Below are 2813 nucleotides of genomic sequence, written 5' to 3' on the forward strand. Positions count from 1 at the left end.
TTAACTTTTACATTACTTCCCCCCCTTCAATAACTGAGCAGCCACACCACCCTTTTTAATACTTTGTCCTTGGATAATTATAGCCAGAAGCACAGGGTTAATTGAACTGCAAAAGGTTATTCAGTGGAGTTCAGACGAGGAGCCGGGCTATAGAGTGGGGCAACAATAGCTATCAGAAGAGCAGGACTGGTGTGTGCACTGCAAGCCCTCTCACACCCAATTTTCAATTTCCCACTTTATTCATTTGCTTCAGGTGCTGGTAACAAAGGGTTTAAAATTACAAAGTTATGGGTTTATTATCTTTTACAACATGTTGTCTTTAGACCAACCATATATCTACATATTATGACTCTTTAGGGATGTACTTAAATAGGGCTGCAGTAATTTTACAATGCAGACGCACCACTACTTACGGTGGACATGTGGTACCGGGGCAAATCACATTTAACAGTGGAGGCTATATGCAGCCAACAATTACATACTTGAAGATTTTGTTGCTATAAAAATATGTTTCTCTGCTGCTTTTTTATTCATTTTTTCCCCCCTAATAGTTAATAAGATAAAGGGAGATTTGACACGCCTTGACCACACTATGTATAAATGGAATCACTATAACTGACTTTAAATAAACTGGCAGAAATGAAAAAAAATAATAACTGGTATGTTCATATTTTAGGAGACTTTATTTACAAAGAAAATTAAGAGATTCCCATTCTTCTGTATGGATAGAACACTGATGGATAAATATGTTCCAGCTGACAACCTGCAGGAGAAACAAGAAAACAGGGGAGAAAGTGATAAGATGACTTGCATACATCTGATGTCAGAAAAGCAATTTCTCAGTAAACACCGGCGACGATAAGTGTGACAGCAACTCTGACCTGCCCCCACCTGATACACATCAATGTCTGCAAAAAACTGTCACATTAACTTGCTAAAGTGCATGCTTATCTTCACAACAGAGCAGCAATGTGAAACCACGTGACATTTGTTACCGTCACGCTCAGACATACAGGTAATTTATTTTAGATATGTCACAGAGAAAAAGGCTAAGGAGGGGATGGGACGAAGTGCAATTGTATGAAGTCATTTTATGCACGAAGGCTGAAATAAATGCCACATCATCCTGACATTTTAATGAAAGCAGATATATTAGATAAAAATGGCAGGTATAATTACCTTGAAGGTTGTGTAACAGCACTGGGCTGTTTCACTTCTTCAGGATCTGATGTCTGACGACAATGAAGGGGAATGCAAAGCCACTGCCAAAGAACAAAACCATCATGCCCAGCAGACGCCACTTGTTCTCCACAGAAAATGGCAGGTTCTGTAAAAAAGACAAGGCCATTATGATGCAGTGCACGTCTGGAAAAAATGTGTGCATGTCTGATTAAATCTAGAAAAAGTCTTAATAGCTAAACCTTTTTTTTTTTTTTTAAATTCCACAATTTGGAAAGTATTTGAAGTTTGTATAAAAAGTGTCACTATTACTAGGCAGTTACAAGTTTCCAAAAGGAAAGGTAAGATTTAATTTAAAAGTCAGGGATTGCCTGCAAACCTAATAATGCAAAAGATCATCTCAATATTTGGTTTCTTCTGAAGATGACTTGTGCCACATCAATCAGTTTACATGGTAAATGTTAATTCAGTATATGACTTCATCAACACTGTAAACAAAAACCCACATGAAAAATGACAAAACTGACAAGTTTGTTTTGATGCTATTGGTAATGTTCACTACTAATTATTAAATCAGATGCTTCTACAGCATCGACAAACATTGTTTAATGAGTGAATCTATACGAAATAATCTGCATCGTTACCAGAAGTTTTGAGCTAACGGATACAGCTAATTGAAGTTGTAAAACTGTTTCCTGGTTCCCTTTGATCTTGATGTAGCACTGACCTCAAATGACAGCAGCTAGCGAGTAGTACAGTCCGTTCAGGAATTAAGGTTCCCACTACAAAGATTTGTGGATATAATGTCTTACCAACGTATCTGCATCTTCCTAAATGCATGCCATCGATTTAGTTTTCTTTAAAATGCTTTACTGGGCATTTTAAAGTTGTTTGCTAACTAGCAAAGTGTCGCTAACGGTGTTTGCTTATAGTTTGCTAGCTAAGCTAACGCTAATCCACCGGCTACCTGTTTGTCAATAAATCTGGACCTGCTGCCACAAGTCTGTCTTTAAATTTAAATGTTTGGTTACCCTATAAGGAAGGAAATATATGCGTCTGTCTGTATGTATGGCTAACGTTACCGGCATTACAATCACACTGTTGTCAGCCGGACATGACCTCCAAGTAGCGCTAGCTAACGTCAGGCTGTGTGTACCGACAAGGCCGCGTCGTACAAAAAGTACATTTAAAATGACAATATCGCTTTAACAATATAATCTTACCTTTCCTGGTCCTTCAGCATAGTGTGAAGAACGAACGGCAGACGTTGTGAATCGCCTTACAGCTTGTCCCAGCATGACTGCAGTCTGGTCTCTTCTCTGTTTTAGTACAACGCTGCAAAGTGCGACCTTCCGACTACTGAGAGCGGTAGGACGGCGCAAAGGACTCTGGGAAATGGCAGTGAGGCTGTGGGAAATGTAGTTCATATACACCAGACGCCACTGCAGGTAATGTTTTTCCTTTCATACATAGATTAAACTTCTAAAACTCTTCTATGTATTTCACAGTTAGGTATTTACACGTTTGTTTTATTTTTATTTTATTTTATTTTATTTTATTGGGGGGGGGGGGTGATACAAAACCTACACCATGACATGGGTGGTCCAGCAGGCTTCGGTCATAAATCTGGCTAC

General features: G+C 38.7%; 1 protein-coding gene across 1 annotated transcript; it reads right to left on the bottom strand.

The window, feature by feature from the left end:
* Positions 1 to 664: 664 nt before the first annotated feature.
* Positions 665 to 2572, bottom strand: cox7c (cytochrome c oxidase subunit 7C). The gene is made up of 3 exons (XM_008285497.1): positions 2403 to 2572; positions 1180 to 1327; positions 665 to 763 (listed from the first exon to the last, which is right to left on the bottom strand). The coding sequence occupies exons 1-2, from the start codon at positions 2475 to 2477 to the stop codon at positions 1211 to 1213; spliced, it is 192 nt and encodes a 63-aa protein (XP_008283719.1). The 5' UTR covers positions 2478 to 2572; the 3' UTR covers positions 665 to 763; positions 1180 to 1210.
* Positions 2573 to 2813: the final 241 nt, after the last annotated feature.

This window comes from Stegastes partitus, unplaced genomic scaffold, assembly GCF_000690725.1.
Source record: "Stegastes partitus isolate 25-593 unplaced genomic scaffold, Stegastes_partitus-1.0.2 Scaffold404, whole genome shotgun sequence".
Lineage (NCBI taxonomy): Eukaryota > Metazoa > Chordata > Actinopteri > Pomacentridae > Stegastes > Stegastes partitus.